This window comes from Chiloscyllium plagiosum, unplaced genomic scaffold (genome assembly GCF_037043375.1).
Source record: "Chiloscyllium plagiosum isolate Xiang-an unplaced genomic scaffold, Cpla_swu_hap1 HiC_scaffold_42, whole genome shotgun sequence".
In the NCBI taxonomy this organism is placed as follows: domain Eukaryota; kingdom Metazoa; phylum Chordata; class Chondrichthyes; order Orectolobiformes; family Hemiscylliidae; genus Chiloscyllium; species Chiloscyllium plagiosum.
Window position 1 is genome coordinate 4,064,318 of NW_028270180.1, and position 25,996 is coordinate 4,090,313.

The window sequence follows — 25,996 nt, forward strand, 5'->3', positions numbered from 1 at the left end:
CTCGCTCTCGCTCTCGCTCTCGCTCTCGCTCTCGCTCTCGCTCTCGCTCTCGCTCTCTCTCGCTCTCGCGCTCTCTCTCTCGCTCTCGCGCTCTCTCTCTCGCTCTCGCGCTCTCTCTCTCTCTCGCTCTCTCTCTCTCTCGCTCTCTCTCTCTCTCGCTCTCTCTCGCTCGCTCTCTCCCTCTCTCGCTCTCTCGCTCTCTCTCTCGCTCGCTCTCTCGCTCTCCCCCATCCCCCTCTCCCCCATCCCCACCCCTCTGTCTGACTCAGTGTTTCTCCTGAGAAACTTTTTCATTTTCCATCTAACAGTGATTGTATACCTTTCACGTGGGAGCTGTGCTGTTGTATGTTGGAGAAAGGATTTTCTTGCTGAAAATCTTTCCTACGAAGTATCTGGTGATTGTAATTAATGGGAATTTTGTTTCCATATATTCCTTTTAATTTTCATTTGGTTTCTTCTGAAAATGTGGTTTCATCAGAAGGCCAGCATCTTGCCTACAGTTTATTTTCCTACTGTTGTCCTGAATCTGGGTGCATCCCTTTGTTATCACAAATCTTCAAAAACCGGAATATAGCTAATGTGGGAAATGCAAAATTATGAAGCAAGTGCAAAAAGGAAATTAAATGATGTTAGATCTGAGGCATATTATTGGAAAAGAGGAAACTTAAGTCTGTTTCTAAAATGCTGTATCTGTCCTGGGAGTATTTGATGGGTTCAGTATAAAGAGTGATTTACTTTCCATTTATTTTACTTTAAAAGCGTCAAGTGAGCTTTACTGTGTGTCTAACCCCGTGCTGTTCCAGTCCTGGGAGTGTTTGATAGCGACAGTGCAAAGGGAGCTTTACTCTGTATCTAACCCCATGCTGTCCCTGTCATAGAGTCATAGTCATACAGCACGGAAACAGACCTTTCGGTCCAACCAGTCCATGCTGACCCTAATCCCAAACTAAACTCATCCCTCCTGCCAGCTCCTGGCCCATATCCCTCCAAACCTTTCCTGTTCATGTATCTATCCAAATGTCTCCTGCATTCACCACTTTCTCAGGAAGCTCATTCCACACGCAAACCACCCTCTGTAAAAATTTCGTCTCTTGTGTCATTTTTAAATCTCTCTCCTCTCACTTTAAAAATGTACCCCCCGGCCTTGAAATCCCCCATCCTAGGAGAAAGACAACTACTATTAACTCTATCCATACTTCTCATTATTTTATAAACTTCCAATAGATCACCTGTCAACCTCCTATGCTCCAGTGAAAAAAGTCCCAGCCTGTCCAGCCTTTCTCTAAAACTCAATCCTTCTATACCTGGCAACATCCTGGTAAACCTCTCCAGCTTAATAATATCTTGCCTATAACTGGGCAACCAGAACTGGACACAGTATTCCAGAAGATACCTCAGCAGTGTCTGTACAACAATATGACTTCCCAATTCCTATGCTCAATGGACTGCGCAATGAAGGCAAGTGTACCAAACACCTTTTTAACCATCCTGTCTATAAGTGATGCAAACCTGAAAGAAATATGTACCTGCACCCCTCGGTCCCTCTGTTCTCTAACACTGCCCGAGGCCCTACCTTTAATTGTATAAGCACGACCCTTGATTGTTTTATCAAAATGCAATACCTCTCATTTATCCAAATTGAACTCAATCTGCCATTTTTCAGCCCATTGACCCATTTGATCAAAATCCCTCTCTATTCTTAGAAAACCTTCTTCAAACCTTCTTTTGGTGTCGTCCACAAACTTACTAACCATCCCTTCCATATTCCCATCCAAATTGTTTATATAAATGACAAATAAAAGAGAACCCAGAACGGATCTCTGTGGAATACCGCTAGTCACAGGCCTCCAGTCTGAAAAGCAACCCTTCACCCTGTTACTCTCTCTCTCCTGCCATTAAGTCTATTATTTATCCAATTGGCAAGCTCACCCTGAATCCCATGTGACCTAACTTTATTAATTAGTTTACCATATGGAATCTTGTCAAAGGCTTTACTAAAATCCAAATAGACAACGTCTACTACTCTGCCATCATCAATTAACTTCCTCAAAAAACTCAATCAAGTTTGTGAGACATGATTTTCCTGGCACAAAACCATGCTGACTATCCTTAATTGATGTTTGCCTCTCTAAATGTCCATAAATCCTATCTTTTATAATCACCTCCAACAATTTACCCACATCCGAAGTCAGACTCAAAGGTCTTTCATTCCCTGGTTCCTCCTTACAACTCTTCTTAACAAAGGTACAACATTAGCAACCATCAGGTACCTCACCCCTACTTGTAGCTGATGCAGATATTTCAACCAGGGGTCTCGTAAATTCCTCTCTTAATTCCCGTAATGGTCTGGGACACATTAGGTCAGATCTGGAGATTTTATCCCACCATTATATTCCCAAAACCTCTCAAACAACCTCTTCTGTAATGTGAACTGGTTTTAAAGCATCAGAGTTTATTTCTCTGCATTTTCTAGACTTCATTTGTCGTTCTCGGAGTGTTTGATGGAGGCAGTGTCAAGAGAGCTTTACTTTTCTATATCTAAATCCGTACCTGTCCTGGGAGTATTTGATGGTCGCAGTGTAGAAGGAGCTTGACTCTATATCTGACCCCAGCCTGTACCTATCTTGGAACTGTTTGTCAGAGACAGTAGAGGAAGCTTTCCTTTTAGCCTAAAATTGTAGAGGGTACTTTACTATGTATGTAGCTACTATATACCTGTCCAGGGAGTGTTTAATGTGGTGTTTCATTTCTTGGCTTTAACAACACTTGCCTTGATGTAGACATAATTCACAACATAAACACTGCAGAACTGCTGAATAAATGTTTTAATGATCCTGTTTATATTAATAACTGAGTCATTTTGAGATTGCGATCTCATCTTGTGGATCAGTTGACAGGTATGAACTAATTGAACTTGCCTCTAGTGGATTGACATCACCTCCCTGATTAGATTACTGTGTGGTAATCATTCCCACATATTAGTGAATCCAGCAGCAGTGCATATCTGTACCCTATAATCAGTTGGTGTTTCAAGGAAGACTGGTTAATAAATCAAAACCATCTGTACTTGTTTGATGTATATGTGAAAAACATGGCAGCATTCAGGTTTTATCGACCTACATTCATTCCTTGAAGCCTCAGTGAGATGTAATGGCTTGTTTTTATTTATTTCCAAAATATATATTTAATTCATAAATTATCTGAGTCCATTGCAAAGCAGTTCAAGTCAGCTATTGCAGAAAATACAATCAAATGTATCATTTTTCACTGAGCATTGCACTCTTGGATGCTTCCATCCTAATGCAAAATTGAAACATGTTCCAATTAATATTCCTTGGAGCATTGCAGCAGGTTCAGGACAGAAATGGTCACATGAGAGTAAAGTGGTTAATTGAGATAACAAACACACTTGGCGTAATTCCTACAGAGCGAACAAACAATTCTGGATGAGGATGGGTTGCATTTTGAGCAGGATGTTAGACGAAAGGGAGAGAGATGGGGAGAACATTGGGAACATGATTCTGGAGATGGGAACATTTAGCAGGGACATTGCCCACTGTCAATCTTAAATAATTTCATCACCAATGTTATAGAACTGCAAGGGAGTGATCTACGTTAGTGGGTGGTGTCAATTTGGAATGGGGGGCTACTGTTTTTAATTAGTGGTGTTTTTCCAATTGAGACACGACGTTAGACCAATCTGTGATTAAATTGAGTTAATTTTTCCGATGACTGAATGTTGTGCCAAATAATTCGTATACTTTGAGTCACTAATGTGTTCTATGAAGTGATGCCAGTAGCAAATTTTTCTGGAGGTGATCAGATTTATGGTGTCTCCCTGCGTAGGGACAACATGTAATTCAGTCACACAAATCGGGAAGAGCCCCATCCTTGACCCCCAGCCAGCTCACTGCCAGTGGACTGTATTTGAATTTGGGACGGATCAAGCAAATCTTTGTGCTAATCCATGAGTTGCATCCAATGGCAAGTCTGTATGTTTGATGAAACCATTACTAGATTTGATTGTGATGCTTCCTATAGTAGAATAGCCACTGACCTTTGCTATCACAGTTCACACCTGAAGCATGGCCACCAGATTGAGATCCCAGCAGGTATTGTTGGTGTCCTGCTGTGTGACTACCACCTTTATTGATCATAGAATCCCTACAGTGTGGAAGCAGGCCATTCAGCCTATCGATTCCGAAGAGTATCCCACCAAGACCTACAGTCCCTACCTTATCCCTCTAACCCTGCATTCCCCATGGACATCCATGGACACCATGTGCAATTTCCCATGGCAATCCACCTAACCTGCACATCTATTCACTGTGGGAGGAAACCGGAGCACCCGGAGGAAACCCATGCAGACACGGGCAGCATGTGCAGACTCCACACAGACAGTCGCCTGAAGTGGAATTGAACCCGGGTCCCTGGCTAACCACTGAGCCAATGTGCTGCCAATTAAATGGGAGTAGATAGTTGAAAGGATAGGGAGGGCAGTATATGACATAGTTGCTTCCAATAGCATCAATGCGTTTTACTGCATCAATTTGCTTCATTTAGATTCCAGTTTTTAAATGATTGTGATTGAGTAATCCAGAATTGAACTGACTGGGGGTCAGAATGACTGCAGTAAACAGGATAGGCTGCATGCTATGTTTGGAAATAGCATGGACATTTTAAGGATTATAAAGGAAATTGACAAATTGAAAGATTAAGAAAGTTAGTTAAAAGGGAAGCTGGTGACACCATTATTAACTTTATATAATGGAATAAATTCCCAAGAAAGACTTTAATTGGGACCATGGTAGTTGGTTTTGTTTCTAGAAAAAGAAGGGATTGAGGCATGAAGTGGTGAGGTTGAGGGATGTGGTATATATTGTGGTTAGGGGATGTGGTTAGGAGGTGGGTGGGGTGATATCTGGCTACTCAGTGAAAACTGGCCTTCCTTGTTGGCCTCATGACCTTTAACCTAATGTGGTGCTGCTTTAACTCCATCTCCCTATTTTATAGTGATTTTAGAACCATACAGAACAAATAAAGGCCTTTAGGCCCATCATGCCTCTGCCTGCTGTTGTAAACTGTGCTGAGGCCTCTCCATCTGAAATGGAAGAGCCACATCCTCTGTCACCTCCTGCATCTTCACCTGTCACCCTTTTCAGTTCAGGAGAAAGTGAAGACTGCAGATGCTGGAGTAGCAGAGATGAAAAATGTGGTGCTGGAAAAACACAGCAGGCCAGGCAGCATCCGAGGAGCAGGAGAATCGACGTTTCGGGCATATGCCCGAAACGTCGATTCTCCTGCTCCTCAGATGCTGCCTGGCCTGCTGTGTTTTTCCAGCACCACATTTTTCAACCCTTTTCAGTTCACAAATTTTCAACTTCACAGTAACCATGGTGTTTATTGAAATGCCTTTCCTGTACAGTATTTATTTTTAATTGCAGTTTCCCTTTCTGTCAAAACACCTCATTATCGTTGCACTGGGTAAAGATATTGTGTGAAAATTATAAAGATATTTTACAGGAGTTGTAAATCTTTGTGATTCAGAATCTGATGGATGACAGGATCATATGTATTTGTGATTTGGTTATGCTGTCAATTAAACTGCGGTGAACCAAATTCTGACAGACGTAGAGAAGTTGAGCTGAAATAAATTGTTTAAAATCACACAACACCAGGTCATAGTCCAACAGGTTTACTTGGAATTACAAGCTTTCAGAGCACTGCTCCTTCATCAGGTAGCTGGTGAAGCAGGATCATAGCACACAGAATTTATAGCGAAAAGTGCCATGCAACTGATGGGATATATTCAACAAACCTAGATTGAACAAACAGCAATTATACTCAGTCCAACACCAGCACCTCCAAACCATGGAAAAAACACAAGCTGTAAAGATTCTAGTTCTGCAGAGAGAAAGACAAACAGATTCACAAGGTGGCATTGTCTCCTGCTGGGGTTGGGAAGAAATTAGTCAGTGAATTCAGGACGGACCTAGATAGTGTTTTGACTGAAGGAGTGTATGCCTAGGAGAGAGGTGAGGTGGGGTTATTTCTGTTAGCTGAACATTCCCACCCTTAGAAGCTGTTTGCCTGACTCCAAGAGAGCAATTCCAATACACGCTTGTCACATTGTCGAGTGATTAAAGAACCAGTAAATCTGGTTTTGTCTGTGGATTCCATGTCAGTTAACACTATACCATTTCAGAGTTCTGTGGGGTAGATCTTGAGCCAGGTGAACAGTGGAAGGCATCACAATTAGCCTCAGTCCCAGCTAGGAGGTGCAGTTATTTAACTCACCCCCTACCAGAAAATCAAGAGTGTGGTGCTAGAAAAGCACAGCAGATCAGACAGCATCCAAGGAACAGGAGAATTGACGTTTTGGGTATATGCCCTTCATCAGGAAGGGCTTATGCCTGAAACATTGATTCTCCTGCTCCATGGATGCTGCCTGACCTGCTGTGCTTTTCCAGCACCGCGCTCTTGACTCTGATCTCCAGCACCTGTAGTGCACACTTTCCCCTAAAAGAAAATGCATACCCTGGAGACTGAAACTGCACCTTACTGCAGTAAAAAAAACCATGCAGGTGAAACTGAGCAGGACTCCTTTTTGGAGTCTTTGAACTCTCTCCACAGATGCTGCCAGTCCTGCTGCGTTTCTCCAGCGCTCACTGTTTTTATTTCAGATCTCCAGCATCTGCAATATTTTGCTTTTATTTGATTTTTCTGTCCTGCCTTCCATGACACAGTCCATGAAGTGGCACCATGTGGGTCTACTGTATATCCCACAGGGACTTTAACGAGAACTGTCTTGCTCTTTGACTGGTTGAGAGGGCAGAAAGGGCTTTAATGCCTCATTGGAAAGAGTTAAAAATCGCACAGCACCAGGTTATAGTCCAACACCAGTGTCTCCAAACCATCAGAAAGACAACATCTTTGACAGTACAATGTTCCTTGATGAGAGACGACGCTGATTAAAAGAAGTGAAGACCTTGAGATTCCTGGTAGCCATTAGCTGACAAGAGTTGTGTACCAGGATTGTGCGCAATAGCTATGTTGGTGAATGTAATCACTAAATGCATTGCAGTCCGCAATTATGTGGCAGAAACTGGTGTCCTTGAGAAGGTCACTGGGTTTGAGCTGTGTCATCTCTATCTCTGTTTACTGTCCCCTCCTGCCTGCTCTCATTTGTCCTGTTCAAGGTTTCTCTGTTTATGTTCTGCTGCTGCCCTTCCCCCTTGTCTCTCTCTTTCTGGGTATGGAGTTAATTATCAAAATATCTTTGAGTAGAGCACCACTGGGATTACAAAACACCACTGTTCTTAAAGGCACAGGATGCCTGTGAGTTTGTTGTTGCAAAACCATTTTAACTACATTGATGTTCTGAATTTATCCTTTGATTTTTGTCAGCTTGACTCAGTTGGGAGTGGTTTCTCTTCTGAATTCCAAAGTCATTGGGTTCATGCTGCATTCCAGTGACCTCAGCACACTCTGAGGACCCAGTTCTAGTACAGGAGGCGCTGCATTGTCAGAGCTACCCCGTTGAGACATTAAATAAAGGCGCTCCCTGTTCACAGAAGATTTACCAAAGCCTTGTCCTGCTCAGATAAGTGTTCAACATCCACTAGCAATATCAAACATGGCCCAAGGAATGCATGCTGTGTCCTGACCAAGGTTCATCCCTCTTCAAACAGGATATTAAACATGGAAAACTGCTTCTCCTTCTCACTGAGGGGGAGGGATGTGGCTGCTGCACATAGCTTTTAGCTTTGTGAAGATAATGATTTCTGAGAGATGTATTAAGTTGCTGTTTAAGTGTAACTTTTGATTAATTTTTCAAGCTATTGTAACCTCACTGGCAGCATGTAGCAGTAAGAGGATATTCTATATTCTGTACTACCTGAGTGCCATATCTCTGATTGTGGATATTCCCTCATGCATTATGGAGTACAACGTGAGACTGTAACTTCAGGTTCCAGCAACTCAGTGTGCCGATGACTGTCCTGCTGTGGAAATGTTTGCCTTGCTTAACGACAGGATGGAGTCGGGAGTTTGGGGCTGCACCAATTGCCAGCCCAGTTGCACACTTTCCCCACCTCAGCACAGGCAGCAAATAAGCAGGTGGATCTGTAAAGGTGAGCAGGGAGATCGGTGCAGGGGAGAGCAGGGACTTCTGTCTCAAGCACTGAGGGAACTGAGTTGTCAAAAGAAAATGGAAAAGTGTAGATTCCTTAGTGCGACACTGAGATGATGTATAATATCCAAAATTTGTGCACCTGGTAAATGTGAAAAGAACAAAAGACTCTTACTTATATACTGCCTTTCACAATCTCAGTAACCAATTTTTACTCGGTGACCTGCCACAGATAGCATGGTGATGACTAAAATAAATCAGATAATGTCATACAAACAGAAACAAAGTGCTGGAGAAACTCAACACATCTGGCAGCATCAGTGGAGAGAGAAGGCGAGTTAACATTTTGAGTCGAGTAACCCTTAGCCAGAGCATAAACTCTGAAATTTTAACTCTGTATATTTGTCTCCACACATGCTGCCAGACCTGCTGAGTTTTTCCAGCACTTTGTTTTAGTTTGTTTCAGATCTCCAGCATCGCAGGGCTTTGTTTGCGACAATGTAGTGTCGTTGGTGACAGGTGAATGTTGGTTAGGACGTCAACAAGAAGTGCCTTGCTGTTTGTCTGGTTGAGAGGGCAGACAGGCCTTTAATACCTCATTGGAAAGCCAACAGCTTTGACACTACCACACTCCAGTACAGGGGCAGCTTGAATTAATGCTCTCGGGTGGAGCTGGAACTCAGAATCCTTGATTTGGAAGCCGAGATGTTACCCATTGAACCCAAGCTGACAGTGGAATTACTCTGTTCAGGCGTCACAGTTTATCCTGAAGTCTCATCACTACAGGTTTACCTTGGAGACAGTTTTGCAGTTCCCTGTGATAGCTCCCACATGTCCTTCCTTGTCAGCTTGCACAATAAAATATTTGAAATTGTGCAAGAAGCTGACATTGAGCTGATTTACTGCTGCACCAAATAAATTACGCTGCTGCTGATCCACTGTGAAACATGCCTGTTTCGGTCCAGTGCACCCCTGTCTGTTGTGACCCCTGTTAATGTACAAATAAACAATGGTGTCAGTGCCTATTATATGCAAAAATTGCAATTCAGAATGGTCTCCCAGAGTAACATTTAATCTCTCCTTGTAAAAAACAAATCCTTTTTTTTGTTTTCTTGTGAACATTGTTTATGCACTTTCCAGAGACTTGATCACTTAATGCGTGCTGACACTACAAAACCAGTACTGAGCAAGACAGGTTGGCCATTTTTCAGATGAGACTTTAAACTTCAGTCTGAGAGGCTGGTAAGCATTAAGGCTTCCACAGGGAGTTTTCACAAAGGAGCAGGGGAGGTCTCCCAAGTATTTTAGTCAAATTGTCATTCAACTAACATTACTAAATACCAGATTATCAGGGTGGCACAGTGGCTCAGTGGTTAGCAACCAGGGTCCCAGGTTCAATTCCAGCCTCGGGTGACTGTCTGTGTGGAGTTTGCACATTCTCCCAGTGTCTGCGTGGGTTTCCTCCGGGTGCTCAGGTTTTACTCCCACGATCCACAGATGTGCAGGTTAGGTGAATTGGCCATGCTAAATTCCCGTGGTGCATTAGTCAGAGGGAAATGGGTCTGGTTGGGTTACTCTTCGGAGGGTCGGTGTGGACTGGTTGGGCCAAAGGGCCTGTTTCCATGCTGTAGGGAGTCTAATATAATCTAATCTGGTCACTGGTTGATTGTGAGAGTGTGCTGTCACCTTTTCCTACATTGTTAACAGTGACTACACTTTAAAAGTACTTTACAGCTGAGATGTACTTTGGGATGTCCTGATGTTGTGCACAGTGTGATACAAATGTGGGCCTTCCATCTTTTACTGTATTTCATTGTTTGCTTTGTCAGCCATTTAGTAAGTTCCAACCAGCATAGTTTGTGTCACAAGATTGCGTTTATTAAATCTGGAAGCAAAAAGCCACACCAGTAAAATTTGATTGTGATTAAAGCATAACCTATTCACAACAATCCTATAGGGAAGGAAACCTGTTGTCGTTTCTTGGCCTTCTACCAGCACCCCCACTGCAAGGTCGTTGACTCTTAACTTCCCCTTGAAATGTGCTGACAAGACACTACTGCGCATCAAATCACTTCAGGTGCTCCTTGCACCATGGAAAGCACTTGGCACTGCCTCCTCAAGAATGGGCATAAACCACCAGCCTTATTGCACATAATACCACAAGAATTAATTAAATTTCTAAGGAAACTCTTTTGAAATCCTATATAAGTTTTTGAACTTTGAGTATCACCTGACTTGCTACTTAACAACAGGCTTAGGCTGTACTCCTCCTCTCAGAAGCAAACAGGTCAGTCTTAGTTTCTGTAATGGTGCTCCAGTGAAGTCAGATAACTCTGTAAGACTGAGATTCAAACACTGGAGCCTCCCTATTCTGTGTTTTTCTGACCAGTTAGTCTCACTACAATTTGGAGGAATGATGTTGGGGTTAGAGCCAATACAGAAACCTCACAATTGGAGTTCCAGCAGCAAGATTATCAGCCTAGACCTGGACAAGAGCGTGGAGTACATCCCATTCTGGCAATTTGTACAGATGAGGTGCAATTGCTCAGGTCACCAGTCATGCACATTGCACGATGATGGGGTGCAAGGCGCAGTTGTGCTGAGTGTTTATGTACAAACCCCAAACAATGTGAACCAAGATGTTGAAAGCATCGTTTCTTTCAGGGTGTCTCATTAGGTGTCATCTGGGCAAAGATGCTCTTCTATATGCTAGTTCATCATGTACAGTATATGAACATATACGCTAGAGGCAGAAGTAGATCATTCAGCCCCTTAAGCACATACTACTGTTTAATAAGATCATGACTGATCTGATTGTGCCTTCAATTCCTTATTGGATAGCTTCCCCTTAGACCTGTAAGTAAGAATCAATCTAACTCGGCCTTAAAACAATTCAATGACTATCTTCACTGTTCTGTAAGGAAGAGAAAGCCACAGTTTGGCAAACCTCTACATTAAATCAGAGACCCCAGAATCATGTCCCCAATTTCAAAAAGCTCCCACAAAGAGAAACATCCTTTCAGCATCTACCATGTCCAGTTCCTTCAGGACCCTTGTTTCAGTGAGATTGCCTCTTGGTCTTCTCAACTCCAATCAATACACACCACATCTGTCCAAATTTCCTTACGGAAAAACATCACATTCATTGCGGGAGCCTTATCTAAGCTGCCTCTAATGCAATCCCCCTCTTTTTTATATTCCATCCCCTTTGCAATAAATGTCGACATAGTGTTTGTCTTCCAAATCATTTTCTGTACCAGAATAAAGTCATAGAACCCCCTACAGTGTGGGAATTATAATGGTGCTCCAGTGAAGTCAGCTAACTCTGTAATACTGATAATTAAACACTGGAACCTCCCTATTCTTTCTGACCAGACAGAAAGACACAGAAGAGGGAGGCTCCAGTGTTTGCTTCTCAGTCTTACAGAGTTAGCTGACTTCACTGGAGCACCATTCAGCCCAACAAGTCCACACTGACTCTCCGAAGAGCATCCCAGAATCCCCCCACCACATCGCTCGCCTGCCATAATTTCAAAAGATTTTCCTTAGAGATTTAGTTAAAGTTAATTCTTGTGGTGTGGGTATCCCTGTAACCCTGCATTTCCCACACATCCCTGGACACTATGGGTAATTTAGCATGGCCAATCCACCTAACCTGCGCGTCTTTGGACTGTGGGAGGGAACTGGAGACCCGAAGGAAACCTATGCAGAGAATGTACGCACTCCACACAGACAGTCGACCGAGGCTAGAATCGAACCTGGGTCCCTAATGCTGTGAGGCAGCAGTGCTAACCACTGAGCCATTGTGCCACCCTTAATTCATGCACCATGACCTCCCAAAGCCCTTTGTACATTCTAGTGTTGTAATTTCTCATCATTTAAATAGTACACTGTTTAAATATTTATTCTATCCTTTTCTATTCTTCCTGTCAAAGTGAACAAGTTTGCATTTTTGCACATTACTATACTCCATCTGTCAAATTTTTGCGCACTTATTGAACCTATCTATTTCCATTTGCAGACTCCTCCTCTTTACAACCTACTTTCCTATCTGGCCTTGTGTCATCAGAAAATTTACCAAGTGTACATTCAACCCCTTTATCTAAGTCATTGATATAGAAAGTGACTGAAGTTTCAGCTGTTTGCTTCAAGTATGCTTTGAGCTGCACATGAAGCCTGTCCAAGATAGAGGAGCTGGCAATGGAAGCTGATTGCTTTAGGCTCTCTGTAATGTTGTTGCTGCTGTATGGGGTCTGTACAGTGGAGACACTGGAGACAACTTTATATTTGTCACTTGTCTGGCCTCCCTTGTCACTAGTCTGATGGGAGAGCATTACATGTGGAGAGCAGCCAAAATGTCACAGGCATTGATGTATTATGTATGCTTGCCTGGTTTTTAATGCAGGAGCTGGTTCCCACGGAGACTGAATATGTATAAATGCGGAGGAGTTATGTGCTGGTCTGTCTCTTAAGTCCAGATAGAAAGTAGCGAGATAGAAACTTGAACTTTATTGCAGCAGCAGATGTGTCCATCCAAGCACACTGGCCCAGTGCAGTGTGAAGGGGCTTGTTACTGATCCTTATTAACAAGTTCCTGCCCTAATGTTTGAGAAGTTAAGAGGAAGTGTGGAGTCTAACTTGTGCCGCACTGTCTCTGGGTTTTTAGAATCTCTGGTCACCAGCTAGAGGAGTGCCATAGTTTGAAAGCCTTGGGGTACCAGCAGGGTGAGAAAAGAGCCTCTATGTTCCAATCAAATGGAACTTTGTGTGTGCATGACATTTTCACACCGTTCGTGTAAAATGGGAAGAATATTCCGCTCCATACACTCATTTGCAAACTTGGGCTATGTTCAGAGAACGTATTGTAACCCAGGAGTGTAATCCTCATGCTTTATCAGTGACTGTGATGAATTGACGTGACAATTAATGCTCTGTTTTGGTGTTGCCTGCTCCCAAGGTGCACATGGTGCATCGTCAACATCAGCTTGCTGACTTGTCAGCAGTCAATGGGCATCTAATCATATAAGCCAAAGTGAGGGCTGCAGATGCTAGAGGTTAGAGACAAGATTAGAGTGGTGCTGGAAATGCAGAGCAGGTCAGGCAACATCCGAGGGACAGGAAAAGCAACGTTTTGGGCAGGAACCCTTCATCAGGAAGGGCTCCTATACAAAACATCAATTTTCCTGCTTCTCAGATGCTGCCTGACCTGCTGTGTGTTTCCAGCACCACTCTAATCATGAATCTAATCATATAACCCAATGGGAAGCAACTGAAAGGACTGCACAGTAAGTCCATCACTTGACATTAATATATAAACTGTTCCAGAATGATGAGCTCAGTAATGTTGTTGAGAATCTTTTCACAGTATCGTGACAAAAGATCAAAAGATCTCCTTATGATCAGTCTGAGGTTGGTACCAGAAATGATCCAGTGTTGGATTGATCTGTGGTTGTACTGAACTTTGCTGAAAATTAGATTACTTACAGTGTGGAAACAGGCCCTTCGGCCCAACAGGTCCACAACGACCCGCTGAAGCGTAACTCACCCAGACCCATTCCCCTACATTTACCCCTTCATCTAACACTATGGGCAATTTAGCATGGCCAATTCACCTAACCTGCACATTTTTGGACTGTGGGAGGAAATCGGAGCACCCGGAGGAAATCCTCGCAGACACGGGGAGAATGTGCAAACTCCACACAGAGAGTCGCCTGAGGCGGGAATTGAACCTGGGTCTCTGGCTCTGTGAGGCAGCAGTGCTAACCACTGTGCCACCGTGCCGCCCGAAAATGTGTTGTTGGAAAAGCACAGCAGGTCAGGCAGCATCCAAGGAGCAGGAGAATCGACGTTTCGGGCATGAGCCCTTCTTCAGGAATCCTGAAGAAGGGCTCATGCCCGAAACGTCAATTCCCCTGCTCCTTGGATGCTGCCTGACCTGCTGCGCTTTTCCAGCAACACATTTTCAGCTCTGATCTCCAGCATCTGCAGTCCTCACTTTCTCCTTGTACTGAACTTTTCCAGGCTTGGCTGCTGCGGGTGTTTTGTTGCAGGCTGCAGTCTCTCTGAGGTAAAGTTCCTCAGATGGGATGTCTGTTCCCCTGAGAATAAATAAAGCATTTTGGAATTCCTTCTTCTTGCTTACACTTGCTTTCAAATTCTCTTGTCATTTCACCTCCACATCTTTGCAACCTTCTTCACTGCGAGAACCTTCCAAGATCTCGCCTCCAAATCTGACTTCTTATGCATCACTGATTTTAATTCCCCATTATTGGTGAGTGCGACTTCAGCTGCCTCGATCCTAATCTCAAAACAGGAAACTATGGATGCTGGAGATCTGAAACAAAAACAGAAACTCAGCAGGTCGGACAGCATCTCATAGCGTCATAGAGATGTACAGCATGGAAACAGACCCTTCGGTCCAACTCGTCCATGCCGACCAGATATCCCAACCCAATCTAGTCCCACCTGCCAGCACCCGGCCCATATCCCTCCAAACCCTTCCTATTCATATACCCATCCAGATGCCTCTTAAATGTTGCAATTGTACCAGCCACCACCACTTCCTCTGGCAGCTCATTCCATACACGTACCACCTTCTGCGTGAAAAAGTTGCCCCTTGGGTCTCTTTTATATCTTTCCCCTCTCACCCTAAACCTATGCCCTCTAGTTCTAGACTCACCCACCTCAGGGAAAAGACTTTGTCGTTTTATCCTATCCATGCCCCTCATTTTATAAACCTCTAGAAGGTCACCCCTCAGCCTCCGATGCTCCAGGGAAAACAGCCCCAGCTTTTTAACCTCTCCCTATAGCTCAAATCCTCCAACCCTAGCAACATTCTTGTAAATCTTTTCTGAATCCTTTTAAGTTTCACAACATCTTTCCGATAGGAAGGAGACCAGAATTGCACACAATATTCCAACTGTGGCCAAACCAATGTCCTGTACAGCTGCAACATGACCTCCCAACCCCTGTACTCAGTACTCCTACCAATACTCCTGTTTGGTTTAGCTCACTGGTTGGTATAGCTCAGTTGGCTGGACAGTTGGTTTGCGAAGTAATGTGATGCCCACAGCATGGGTTCCATTCCCACACCAGCTGAGGTTACCATGAAGGACTCTCCTTGACTCTCCTCTTGGGGCGGCAGGGTGGCTCAGTGGTTAACACTGCTGCCTCACAGCACCAGGGACCCAGGTTTGATTCTAGCCTCAGGCAACTGTCTGTGTGGAGTTTGCACATTCTCCTCATGTCTGCATGAGTTTCCTCTGGGTGCTCCTGTTTCCTCCCACAGTACAAAGATGTGCAGATCAGGTGAATTGGTCTTGCTAGATTGCCCATAGTGTTAGGTGCATTAGTCAGAGGGAAATGGATCTGGGTGGGTTACTCTTCAGAGGGTCGGTGTGGACTGTTTGGGCCGAAGGGCCTGTTTCCACACTGTATGTAATCTAATCTAATAAAGGAAAGCATACCAAACGCCGCCTTCACTATCCTATCTACCTGTGACTCCACTTTCAAGGAGCTCGGAACCTGCACTCCAAGGTCTCTTTGTTCAGCAACACTCCCCAGGACCTTACCATTAAGTGTATAAATTCTGTTAAGATTTGCTTTCCCAAAATGCAGCACCTCACATTTATCTAAATTAAACTCCATCTGCCACTCCTCAGCCCATTGGCCCATTTGATCAAGATCCTGTTGTAATCTGAGGTAACCTCCTTCGCTGTCCACTACACCTCCAATTTTGGTGTCATCTGCAAACTTTACTAACTTTACCTCTTAATGCTCGCATCCAAATCATTTATGTAAATGATGAAAAGTAGTAGACCCAGCACCGATCTGTGGGAAGAAAGTAGAATTCATGTTTCAAGTCTTCATCAGAACTATAAATAGCTAGAAAAAGGTAGTATTTTATGCTGAAGTTGGGCAGAGGGAAAGGAAGAGGTGAGCAGTTGGGTGGCGATGGAGCCCAGAGATAGAGAGAGAGAGAGAGAGACATGAAAAGGGTCAGTAAACAAGGAGATAGGGATGGCAGGCCAGAACAGAAGAAAAGATGCAGAAGTGATAATCTTGGGAATTCCTTCCCTAACCTCTCTTCCTTGCTATCACTGTGTGAGGTACTTCTTAACACCTATGTCTTTGACCTATCGTTTGACCACCTAATCTAATACCTGCACATACGGATCGATGTCAAATCATGTCCAATTATGTCCCTGTGAAGCACATTGAGATCCTGCAGTACGTTGAAGGCAACATATAAAATCCAGATTGTGCATGGATCAGTGATTGAATTACTTCACCTGTGTAATGATAAAATGACATGGTGTGTGTTGTGTCCAGATATATACTAACCTGTTGTCAGTATATTGTCAATGTGCTGCTATCCACATTGTACTCCCTGTGGAGACACAGTGGATTTTGTCCTTTTAAATGTGACGTGGAGGCAATTGACAGTAACCTATTGATCAATGTAGAATGATAGTGGGCAGCATTTTAAAATTCTTTTTCTTTCTCTCATGCCACCCTCAGATGTCATTCCATCCCACTCTGGATTCTACACGAGGAACACGGCATCACGGTTTGGTGGAGAGGGTTCACAGAGACCGGAGTCACATGATATCACCTCGCCGACGCCAGCCTGCAATGGATAAACATGGCCGACAGATATCCTTTGCCTGTATTCCCCTCCCTTCCCAGTCCTGCGTTATATTTGTAGAATTTCATTTTTGGTTTTAGTAAAGAATGATGTTAGACCTGCAAAACCTTTTTTTCAGCTGTTTTAAAGGATTTGCATGAAATTACCTATCCTTCCAATTACTGGTTTGGGTTGTATTTATAGAGAGCATTGTGGGCTGTATAACAGAGGAATGCAGTGCTCAGGGTTATAGTGCTGTTACTGCCAGTGATGGCAGTGGGAGCAGTTTGCGGAGGTACAAGCAGAAGCCTGATCTTTTCTATTGTACATTTGTACAACCAAACCAAGCGCACTCAGCAACAGCAGTATGTTACTTGACAATTCAAGGATATTATCCAGTTCACTAGCCAGTGTAAGAAACAGGTTGAAATGAAAGTCATTAGTCATAGTTCTGCAAAGAAGAAGGTGATGATGAAGGAAAAGGAATCTTGTGAAGTTACAGTTTTCTACTGAAACCTGCCTAGGTTTATTGTTAGGAGAAAGTGAGGACTGCTGATGCTGGAGATCAGAGCTGAAAATGTGTTGCTGGAAAAGCGAGCAGGTCAGGCAGCATCCAAGGAGCAGGAGAAGGGCTCATGCCCGAAACGTCGATTCTCCTGCTCCTTGGATGCTGCCTGACCTGCTGTGCTTTTCCAGCAACACATTTTCAGCTAGGTTTATTGTTAGTAAAGAGTGTGGATCAACAACAACTTGTTGGACTAATGTTGACCCTTTAACAGAATATTATGCCCCACGTTTCATTCAAGGTAGATTTCAAGGAATGTCTTAAAGAACAAGAGAAGGTGAGAAGTTGAAGGATGCAACTCCAGAATTTAGAGACAAGGCTACTGAAGGCAAGATCATTATTGACTTGTTGAGTGAAGGACAAGAGACCAGAACTCGAGGAGCGTAGAAATCTTGAATGGATACTGAGATGAACCATAGTCTTTGGTTATGATGTAATTGAGCATAACCATTTAATTTGTCTAAAGTCATATGACTCAAGTCAAAACTGACCCCCTGGCAGTCAGTCTTGGCCCCTTTGCTACTTACGACATGATTTTAAAAAAAATTTTGCTGAACTCTCATTCTCTGTCATTCCTCTCAGTTATAGTTATGCTATTATCTGTGTTCCCCCTGAGCTACCCAGCTACTTGAAGGTTCTTCTGAGTTCTTGCACGGGGTGAGAGATGTGCCATTGCACTGGCTTCTGATTTCAGAAGTTGCTACTGCACGTGGACCTTGGAGGTCCGCACCCTGGAAAATAAATTAGAGGGACTACTGACTTTTGTAGTCATATTTTCCCAGGAGTGATCCAAGTTTGGAATGCATTGCCTGGAAAACCCGTGGAGGCACATTCAATTAAGGCATTCAAGAAAACATTGGATGGTTATTTGGATAGAAACAATGTGCAGGGAGAAAGGTAGGAGTTCAGCACTTAGACAAAATGCTCAGAGAGCCAATGTGGATACAGTAGGCTAAATGACTACCTCCTGCATGACAGCAATCAGTGACTTCCTCCTCCATCTTCACACATAAGTAATGGGACATTGCAACGTAGTGGTAACGACAGTGAACTGGTAATCCAGAGACCCAAACTGAGCTCTAAGGATATGCTTTCCAATCCCATGATGGCTTCTGGTAGATTTGAAACTAAATTAATGGAAGTCTGAAATTAAAAAGCTAGTCTCAGTGATGGTGACCGTGTTCTTAAATACCCATCTAGTTTATTAATGTTATTTACAGGAAAGAAATCTGCTATCCTTACCCAGTCTGGCCGACAATGACTCCAGACCAACAGCAGTAGCATTGACTCCTGTAGCTTTCAGAACTCACCAAGCAAGCCATTAAGGGCAAATAAGGATGGGCAGCATCCACGAAAGAATAAAGAAAAGAAATTCACAGCTTGGTGCTCTGTCTCCTGCTTTCATTCATCTTATCCAGATACTTAAACCTGAGGAACTCCTCACTTATTCACACTTTCCCCTTTAGCTCACAATCCACAGCCTTTTAGAACTCAATCTTGGTGTCATTTGAGCTGCTGTATCTTGAATTGCATTGGATTCTTTCTTCCTCTTCTGTCTTTGTGCTAAAATGTACTCTTAACCCAGCCTTCAAAGCAGGTTTTTCCAGTAATTCTTGGTATGGACTAATCCAGTAAACAAAGTCAAAGAGTGGAGCTAAAACCATTTTTGAAGTGAACTATAGCGTATGTGATTAAATAGTTTGTTGTTTACCGTAGTTTGAAAGGCTAAAAACTTGTTTGTGAGCAAAACCTGATCTAAATCACAGCACCAGAGTCCTGGGTTCAATTCCCGCTTGTCTGTGTGGAGTTTGCACATTCTCCCCGTGTCTGTGTGGGTTTCCTCCAAGTGCTCCAGTTTCCCCCCACAATCCAAAGATGTGCAGGTTAGGTGAATTGGCCATGCTAAATTGCCCACAGTGTTAGGTGTGTTAGTCAAGGGTAAATATCGGGTAGGGCAATGGGTTTGGGCGGGTTTCTCTTCGGAGGGGCGGTGTGGACTTGTTGGGCCGAAGGGCCTGTTTTCACACTGTTGAGAATCTAATCTAATCTAACTGCTACAGAATTTGAGGTACCAGCTTCCCCCCCCCTCATTGGTGTGGTCCCCCCTGCCTCTTGAGTGAGAAGGTTCAGTCCTACTCCCAGACCTGATGTTGCAGTTAAGGCTGGACAGTACTGAGTGTGTGCCGCATTGTCAGAGCTGTCCTCTTTCAAATGATGGTTGAAACCTGATTTGGCTGTCGAGTAAATGTTAAAGATCTCTATTCAAAAGTCTTTTTCTGGCCTGTTAGTGTGTCATGCATAGAATCAGATAATACAGAAGATGCTCTTCAACCCATCAAATCTGTGCTTACAAATCTGCTAAGTCAACAGGAATTCCACTTTCCAGACTTGGCTCATCACCTGGTCAGTAGCATCACAGTTTTAACCTCCTACTTGAAACCCACACATTTAGCTCATGACTTCAGGGGTTGAAATTTTACTTTCTCACATCCTTTGCTACCCAGTTAAGCTCTGAACCAGAGACTTCCTGATCTGAGTAAAAGACTGCGGGATACTGTAAGTCAGAAACAAAAGTAGAAATTGCTGGAAAAGCTCAGCAGGTCTGACAGCATCTGCAGAGAGAAATCAGAGTTAAAGTTTCGGGTCGAATGACCCTTCCTCTGAGCTTGTCACAATTTCTCTCCACAGATGCTGCCAGACCTGCTGAGCTTTTCCAGCAGTTTCTGTTTTTGATTTCTTGATCTGGATGTTTCACATCTAAGCTGTCCATAACTAATTCCGTGCTCTGTAACTTTGTTGAAACTATTAGCATGAAATTGCGAATTGTGAGTTTGACTGCTGTAACCTTAGCCATTTAATCTCTGGCATTAGTTCATTGAATTTCTAAAGTGCAATAAGTTTTAATCACTGAAACCTGTGATACAGAAATAATTGAGGGAAAACTGACATGATTCAGAAGTGAAACCAAAAGAACTGTGGCTGCTGTAAATCAGAAAGAAAAACAAGTTGCTGGAGAACCTCAGCAGGTCTGGCAGCATCTGTGAAAAGAAATCAAAGCTAATGTTTCAGGTCAGGTGACCCCCCTCCTCAGACCCTTCTCAACCTGAAACATTAACTTTGATTTCTCTTTCACAGATGCTACCAGACCTGCTGAGGTTCTCCAGGAACTTCCAATTCAGAAGAGAAGCTGTTTAACAGGGGAGAGGTCTATTGTTCTTTCTGTGTTGAAATGCATGTGCTTCCAGCTGCCTGTGAGTGAGATATTTTACACTGCATACTTAATAACAATCTACAGTTTAACGGGTTTGGTAAGAAATTAACCACATTTTTAAGTAGAGTTTTGGAGCTCTGGGAATATCCACTACATCACATCGTTGTTTTCTCTGGTCACACACTGAATCTATTATCTTTAAAAGAAAGGTTTTGCATTTGCAAATCTTGGGATATTTCAAAGCATTTTGCAACCAGTTAATCAGCACGGTGGCTCAGTGTTAGCAATACTGCCTCACAGCAGCACCCCAGGTTCGATTCCAGCTTCCATCTTAGTGGAGCTTGTATGTTCTCCCCGTGTCTGCGTGAGTTTTCTCCAAATGCTCCAGTTTCCTCCCACAGTCCAAAGGTGTGCAGGTTAGGTGGACTGGCCACGCTCAATTGCCTGCAGTGATCAGGGATGTACAGGTATGTGGGTCACCCATGGAAATACAGGAATAGGGTAGGTGGATAGGATGCTCTTCGCCGGTTCAGTGTGGACTCGATGGGCCGAATGGCCTACCTTCACACTGTAGGGATTTTATGAATCTCTGATTCTAAAAGCACCGATGAAGTATCATCACTGTTATAACATAAGGAATGTGCAACAATTTGCACACACAAAGCTCTCACAAACAGCAAGTTGTTATTAAAAAAGATGCATTCTGACCATGATTCCAGGGAGCGTTCCCCCATTCTTCTTTGAAATAGTGCCATGGGATTATTTCCTTCTACTTGAGAGGACAGGCAGGTTCTGAGAGATGACATTCTTGGCAATGTAGTGTTCCCTCAAGACCGCACTGAAATGTCAACCTTATTTGTGCAGTTGAAATGTCTGGATTGGGATTTTAATCCACTGCTGTCTGCCACGGAGGCAGGAGTGCTGACTCACTGAGCCAAGACCCCTTTATAAAGAATGTTTCATGCACTGTCTGAAGAGAATGCTCTGTTGTCCTATCTGCACCTCAAGATAATTTTAGCAGTAGGAAGTGGCATGCCCGGAGAGCAGCAGGTACTATTCCGGAACACTTCTACATTAGTTAGCCACTGTCAAGCAACTGTAGGCCTCAGCATCTGTGAAGAGAGAAAATCAGGTGTTACATACAGTCAGTGTTTATCAACTACAGCTGGAAAGTGTGTACAGTCTGATGATGGAGGTATCATGCTGTCCTGACCTCGTGTGACTGTTTGTGCATACTTGCCTAGCAGAAACAGGAATGCTAGCTGACCTCTTCCCTTAGCTTACCAACATCCACAGAGGACTTACAGTTTACCTGTTTGTTATTGAAAAGGCACTTTGACACGACCAGCTATCCCTAGTAGCCACACACGCAGACGACAAGCAACATGAATTTGACTGGGACAACACTACCATTATAGGGCAAGCGAAACAAAGAACAGCCAGGGAATTCCTAGAAGCATGGCACTCATCCACAAACTCCATCAACAAACACATCGACCTGGACCCAATATACCGGCCACTACAGCGAACAGCTGAAACTGACAACCGGAAGCGGCAGGGACAGACCACTATAAATGCCGGAGGAAACACCACAGAAGCGCTTCACAGGAGGCTCCCAAGCACTGAGGATGTCACCTAGACGGGACGAAACGTTTGCAACAAAAACTTCCAGCTCGGCAAACAGAACCACAGCAACGAGCACCCGAGCTACAAATCTTCTCACAAACTTTGAACTTTGATATTATGATTTTTTTTTAACAGTAAGAAATGGGATATTTTTGTGTTGCACGTGTGAGCTGTGTGACTGCTGAAATATTGTCAAGTGGCATTTCCTGTTTGGTTGGGGATGGTAACCGGAATCGAATATTATCACCTCAATGGTGTGAAAATGATTCAGATTTTCTGATACTCTGCTGTCGGATTTGGTGATTGACTGTCAGTTCAGTGCCTTGTGATGTTTCTAAATTAACCACCATGTGTCTGGCAATTTTGACATTTTCATCAGCTTCTATTTAATGACCTACTGTTAACACAGGTTGCCCTAGATGAGGCAAAGACATCACTCTCCTGATTCACACTGAGCAGCAAGAATGTGTTTTTGGGGATGGGGTGGTTACGAAGGGTTTTAATGCCTGGTCTGGGCCGAGCAAGGTGATACTATCCCAGGGAAATCAGCCTTCCTAATGCTTTTCACAGATACAAGCATGGCTTATGGTCATGAACCAAGGACTGTGTGGTTGAGTTCAAGTCTCACTGTGGCCACTTGTGAGGTTACAGTTTGTATCATATAGTTGTAAATCTGGTGCTTCATGCACTGGCACCTGTTTCAATCAAGGAAGGGAGCTTGATATCTAAACTCCCATTACAGTGCGACAAATTAATTGCAGTGTTGGTCGTGTGAACTAGTGCATTTTTCTCAAAAGAATAATACATATTGCAGGCAGACAGTGTGGTTAAGAGAGCATTTAGCACGCTTGCCTTTCATTGTTCAGATCATTAAATGTAGGAATTGGGACGTCATGTTGATGTTGTGCAGGATATTGGGGTCACTTTTGGAGTACTGTGTGTAGTTCTAGCTACCCTGTTATAAGACTGATATTATTAAACTGGAAAGAATGGACATTTTCAGATATAAAAATAGACTGGAATGTTTTTCACTGGCGCATTGGAAGTGGAGAGGTATTGATAGGACTGATTAGGAATAGTCAACATGGCTTTTTGCGTGGGCAGAGCAATAGATGTAATCTATATGGACTTCAGTAAGGCGTTCGACAAGGTTCCCCATGGGACACTGATTAGCAAGCTTAGATCTCACGGAATACAGGGAGAACTAGCCATTTGGATACAGAACTGGCTCAAAGGTAGAAGACCGAGGGTGGTGGTGGAGGGTTGTTTTTAAGACTGAAGGCCTGTGACCACTGGAGTGCCACAAGGATTGGTGCTGGGTCCTCTACTTTTTGTCATTTATATAAATGATTTGGATGCGAGCATAAGAGGTACAGTTAGTAAGTTTGCAGACGACACCAAAATTGGAGGTATAGTGGACAGAGAAGGAGGTTACCTCAGATTACAACAGGATCTAGACCAGATGGGCCAATTGGCTGAGAAGTGCAGATGGAGTTTAATTCAGATAAATGCGAGGTGCTGCATTTTGGGAAAGCAAATCTTAGCAGGACTTATACACTTAATGGTAAGGTCATAGGGAGTGGTGCTGAAGAAAGAGACCTTGAAAGTGGAGTCGCAGGTAGATAGGATAGTGAAGAAGGCGTTCGGTATGCTTTCCTTTATTGGTCAGAGTATTGAGTACAGGAGTTGGGAGGTCATGTTGCGGCTGTACAAGACATTGGTTAGGCCACTGTTGGAATATTGGGTGCAATTCTGGTCTCCTTCCTATCGGAAAGATGTTGTGAAACTTGAATGGGTTCAGAAAAGATTTACAAGGATGTTGTCAGGGTTGGAGGATTTGAGCTATAGGGAGAGGCTGAGGGGTGATCTTATAGAGGTTTACAAAACTATAAGGGGCATGGATAGGATAAATAGACAAAGTCTTTTCCCTGGGGTCAGGGAGTCCAGAACTAGAGGGCATAGGTTTAGGGTGAGAGGGGAAAGATATAAAAGAGACTTAAGGGGCAACGTTTTCACACAGAGGGTGGTACGTGTATGGAATGAGCTGCCAGAGGATGCGGTGGAGGCTGGTACAATTGCAACATTTAAGAGGCATTTGGATGGGTGTATGAATAGGAAGGGTTTGGAGGGATATGGGCCGGGTGCTGGCAGGTGGGACTAGATTGGGTTGGGATATCTGGTCGGCATGGACGGGTTTGGCCGAAGGGTCTGTTTGTGTGCTGTACATCTCTATGACTCTATAAGGTGAATGACAAGGGTCTTTTCCCTAGGGTGGAAGAGTTCAAAAAGAAGACGTATATTTTTAAGGTGAGATGAGAAAGATTTAACAAGGACATGAGGGGCAAATTGTTTTACAAAGAGTAGTTTATGTGTTGAATGAACTGCCAGGGAAAGTGGTGGATGCAGGTACAGTTACAATGTTTAAAAGATATTTGGATAAGATCTTGGAAAGGAAAGGTTTGAAGGAGTACAGTCCAAATGTAGGAGGTCGGTGGGACTAGTTTAGTTTGGAAACATGGTCGACATGGACTGATTGGACCAAAGGGCCTATTTCCATGCTGTATTACTCAATATATCTCTTGGACAATGGAGTCTCTAAAGGGGAGCTGAGGAGGGAATGGATCTCATGGGTGGTACAGATGCACAAATCACCAAAACTAGTGATGCAAGTTAATAAGCTTTTTTTCATAAAGTACAACAAGCAATTCGGATTTCTAGCTTGTTAGAATTGAATCAAAGGAGGTTATATTATAAAGTATTTGTTAGACAAGAAGGTGCAAAAAAAAAGGTGTACAGAATGGAGTGGATATAACATCAGAAAAGGTCAAACAAGCTGTGCATTTTTTCTCTTGGACAAGGAAAGATTGAGTGTGTCTTATTTTATAGTGGAAGGACAGATATGGAGATGCTTCTGTTTATGAGGGAAATCAGAACTAGGGGCATAAAGATAAGGCAGTCACTAATAAATTCGATTGGGAAATCAGGGGAAGCTTGTTTACTCAAAGAGTATTGAAAACGTGGAACTAGCAACCACATAGAGAAGTTGAGGCAGCTTGCATAGATTCATTTATGAGGAATCCAGATAAGCTAATGAGGGTGAGGAAGTTGACTGGTTTTCTGGTTGAATTCAATGATGAGAAGGAGGCTCCAGTGAAGTATATATGCCAATACTGGTTCAGCTGAATGGCTTGTTTTCATTCTTTATGATACCACATCCCAGTGGGATGAAAATGAAAATGATTTATCCAGGAGTGTGTGCCTGAAAGTGTACATGAAACAGGGCCTGGACTCAGTAGGAGGATAGTGAGGTACTGGAGGACAAGATTTGACAACCAGACTATGTGGAACCCCTATCACCGTGAACATAAGACACATTTCTGTACTTTAGTGACTAAAAGAATGTGTGTCCCTTATCATTGGGAGTTCCTGTATCATGGTTACTTTCAATGTGATGAGGAATATTGACAGGATATTCTGGTTCATTGCCGTCTGAAAAACTTAAAAACAACTCAAGATAAAATCTTATTCAGTGGAGCTGTCGGTTTCACAGATCTGCGTGATTTATCATTAAGTCAGATCTTTGACCTGCAACACGTACATGCTGTTCCTGCCTCCCTTTCTGACAGCGCTGTGCTCCATCTGATAAGATCTCCATGTGTTAATACCAGCTTCCTGCAATTTTTATATTTTGGTCTCCACTCCCTAACTTAAAACAACTTTTTTACTTTGAAAATTTGTCATCAAACAAAGGCTTTTCAGCCCATACTCCAGGTTGAGCGATATTGGTGCTTGGGAAATGGAGGGACTTTCCTCACTAAGTCAGATACTCCCAGGCCA

General features: G+C 43.4%; 1 protein-coding gene across 3 annotated transcripts in view; it reads left to right on the plus strand.

Annotated features, from left to right (window-relative positions):
- Window positions 1-25,996, plus strand: part of crtc3 (CREB regulated transcription coactivator 3) — an 84,794-nt gene that overhangs the window by 21,039 nt on the left and 37,759 nt on the right. For all 3 annotated transcript variants that reach the window (XM_043680498.2, XM_043680496.2, XM_043680497.2), the window contains exon 3: window positions 16,652-16,786. In XM_043680498.2, coding sequence (XP_043536433.2) covers window positions 16,652-16,786 — 135 coding nt within the window. The remainder of the gene's footprint in view (window positions 1-16,651; window positions 16,787-25,996) is intronic.